Here is a 2,948-nt window from a genome sequence, read left to right as displayed (position 1 = left end):
AGAGAGAGAGAGGAAGGGCGAGTGTGAGAGAGGGGGAGGGAGAGAGAGAGAGAGAGGAAGGGAGGTGGTACATACCAGCACGCTGTGATCTGTTTTCTCTAGCAGCAGTCTGTCCTCACTAAGGGAGTATCGAGCATCACTCGTCACATAATCCACCGGTCCCTTCTCCATCTGGTGCTTGATCGCCTTGAACAGCATGAACAACGGCCTTCCCGCATACTCCTGCGAACACACACACGAACAACATGAACAACGGCCTGCCTGCATACTCCTGCAAACACACACACGAACAGCATGAACAATGGCCTGCCCGCGTACTTCTGCGAACACACACATGAACAACATGAAGAACGGCCTGCCCGCGTACTCCTGCAAACACACACACGAACAACATGAACAACGGCCTTCCCGCATACTCCTGCAAACACACACATGAACAACATGTCAAACAGGAACAATGCGTCATGCAGGAACAACATGAACAAATGAACATCATTAGGTTCCACTATTTTTCAAATAAAGGTCAGCTACAGGTCAGCTATAGGTCAGCTATAGGTCAGCTACAGGTCAGCTATAGGTCAGCTATAGGTCAGCTACAGGTCAGCTATAGGTCATCTACAGGTCAGCTATAGGTCAGCTACAGGTCAGCTATAGGTCAGCTATAGGTCAGCTATAGGTCAGCTATAGGTCAGCTACAGGTCAGCTACAGGTCAGCTATAGGTCAGCTATAGGTCAGCTACAGGTCAGCTACAGGTCAGCTACAGGTCAGCTATAGGTCAGCTATAGGTCAGCTACAGGTCAGCAACAGGTCAGCTACAGGTCAGCAACAGGTCAGCTATAGGTCAGCTACAGGTCAGCTATAGGTCAGCTATTGCTGCTACTTACCCTCAGGTAGTTGTACATACAGAGAGCCATCCAGTTGGTTAGCATCTTCTCCACCACCGACTCAGTCCTAGAACATCACAAGCCACACGCGAGATTAAAAATGCTGTTGGGGTAACGATAGATACGGTGCGAGTTATGGACTAAATATAACGTATTATTATTATTATTATTATTATTATTATTATTATTATTATTATTGTTAATGTTATATATTTTATTATTATTTATATTATATATTTAATTAATTACATTCAATATGAACAAGCGACATCTGTGTGCAGTTACGCACAGGTGTGTTAACGAGCGATCTACTCACCTGTGCATAGGTACGTACAGGTGTGTTAACGAGCAATCTACTCACCTGCGCATAGGTACGTACAGGTGTGTTAACGAGCGATCTACTCACCTGTGCATAGGTACGTACAGGTGTGTTAACGAGCAATCTACTCACCTGCGCATAGGTACGTACAGGTGTGTTAACGAGCAATCTACTCACCTGCGCATAGGTACGTACAGGTGTGTTAACGAGCGATCTACTCACCTGTGCATAGGTACGTACAGGTGTGTTAACGAGTTACTCACCTACGCAGCATCAGCTGCGGATGCTTCTTCTCCACAGAGCGAGCGATTAGCAGACGCAGGAGCGACTTGAGGATCCTGTAACGAACGCGGCGCGCGAACGCGTGAGACACAGCGCCCTCTAGCTGCTATTATCTGCCACCGCATGGCGCCACTGCATCACTACACGATATACACTTGATCGCTACATAATTTACAGTTGATCATTAAATCATCTACACTAGATATCTGCAGGATTTACGCTTGATCAGTATCACGAAATCACATTATGATGGATTGCTCTTATTACATGATCTATGCTTAATCTACCGCTATTCTACACTTGATGCAGATGAGGATGACAATAATAAGGATGATGAGGAGGATGAGGATGATGAGGATGATGAGGATGATGATGAGGATGAGGAGAATGAGGAGGAGGATGAGGATGAGGATGAGGAGGGGGAGGGGATGAGGATGAGGATGAGGAGGGGGAGGGGATGAGGATGAGGATGAGGATGGGGGTGGGAATGAGGATGAAGATGAGGATTAGGAGAAGGATGAGGGTGAGGATGAGGACGATGAGGAGGATGAGGATGAGGATGAGGATGAGGATGAGGATGACAATGCTGAGGAGGATGAGGAGGAGGATGCGGGGGAGCGCACTCACTCAGTGGCGTAATCCATCTTGTTGATGAAGGCGATCATAAGCAGTGAAGCCACATTAACCCTGCAAACAAACACACAACACACGGAGGTCAGCGACGTCGCCACGGTTACGGGGGAAGGGGGAGATTCAGAATCAACTGATGGCTAAATTATGAAAATATATATATATATATATTATTATACATTTATACATTATAATTATAATATTATTATTTATATAATATAATTATAATATTATTATTTATATATTATAATTTTAATATTATTAATTATATAATATAATTATAATATTATTATTTATATATTAAATTATATATATAGGTATTATGTATAGCTATTGTACTCATTCTTGTCTAAAAATTCTCGCACGAAAAAAAGCACCAAGCCTCTCTACTGAAGTGACATCTACTGAAGCCCCAACCCTTGCTGCGTGAAGCTCTAACGTACTTGTCACGGATGCTGAAGCCCTTCTGGTTCTCGAGTGTGTTGATGAGGACGAGGAGGAACGTGCGATTGTTCAGCAGCTGCTCAAACTGCATCATGCCCGCGTCGAAGCTGCTACGCTTGCTATCTCTGATCTACAACAGATGAGATATACAGGTGAGATATAGAGATAAACTGCATCATGCCTGCATCGAAGCTGCTACGCTTGCTATCCCTGATCTACAACACAGAAACATGGATGAGTACAGAGATAAACGGAGTGAGGGGTGAGGGGGTGAGGGGGTGAGGGGGTGAGGGGGTGAGGGGGTGAGGGGGTGAGGGGGTGAGGAGTAATTCATGTTATCTCAGTGCAGTCGTGAGTGTAGTACGAGTAAGGCGTCGCGAACGGTGGG

General features: G+C 45.2%; 1 protein-coding gene across 1 annotated transcript in view; it reads right to left on the bottom strand.

The window, feature by feature from the left end:
* LOC106819183 (plexin-B-like) overlaps nt 1-2,685 on the bottom strand; it is a gene marked incomplete at its 3' end in the record, with an annotated part of 10,215 nt that extends 7,530 nt beyond the window's left edge. The window contains exons 1-5 of the mRNA XM_014823835.1: nt 2,560-2,685; nt 2,114-2,173; nt 1,468-1,542; nt 886-952; nt 69-222 (exon numbers count right to left, since the gene is read on the bottom strand). Coding sequence (XP_014679321.1) covers nt 69-222; nt 886-952; nt 1,468-1,542; nt 2,114-2,173; nt 2,560-2,654 — 451 coding nt within the window. The remainder of the gene's footprint in view (nt 1-68; nt 223-885; nt 953-1,467; nt 1,543-2,113; nt 2,174-2,559) is intronic.
* Between the last annotated feature and the right edge of the window lie 263 nt (nt 2,686-2,948).

This window comes from Priapulus caudatus, unplaced genomic scaffold (assembly GCF_000485595.1).
Source record: "Priapulus caudatus unplaced genomic scaffold, Priapulus_caudatus-5.0.1 Scaffold2936, whole genome shotgun sequence".
Classification (NCBI taxonomy): Eukaryota; Metazoa; Priapulida; class Priapulimorpha; order Priapulimorphida; family Priapulidae; genus Priapulus; species Priapulus caudatus.
This window is presented reverse-complemented; position numbering and strand designations above follow the sequence as displayed.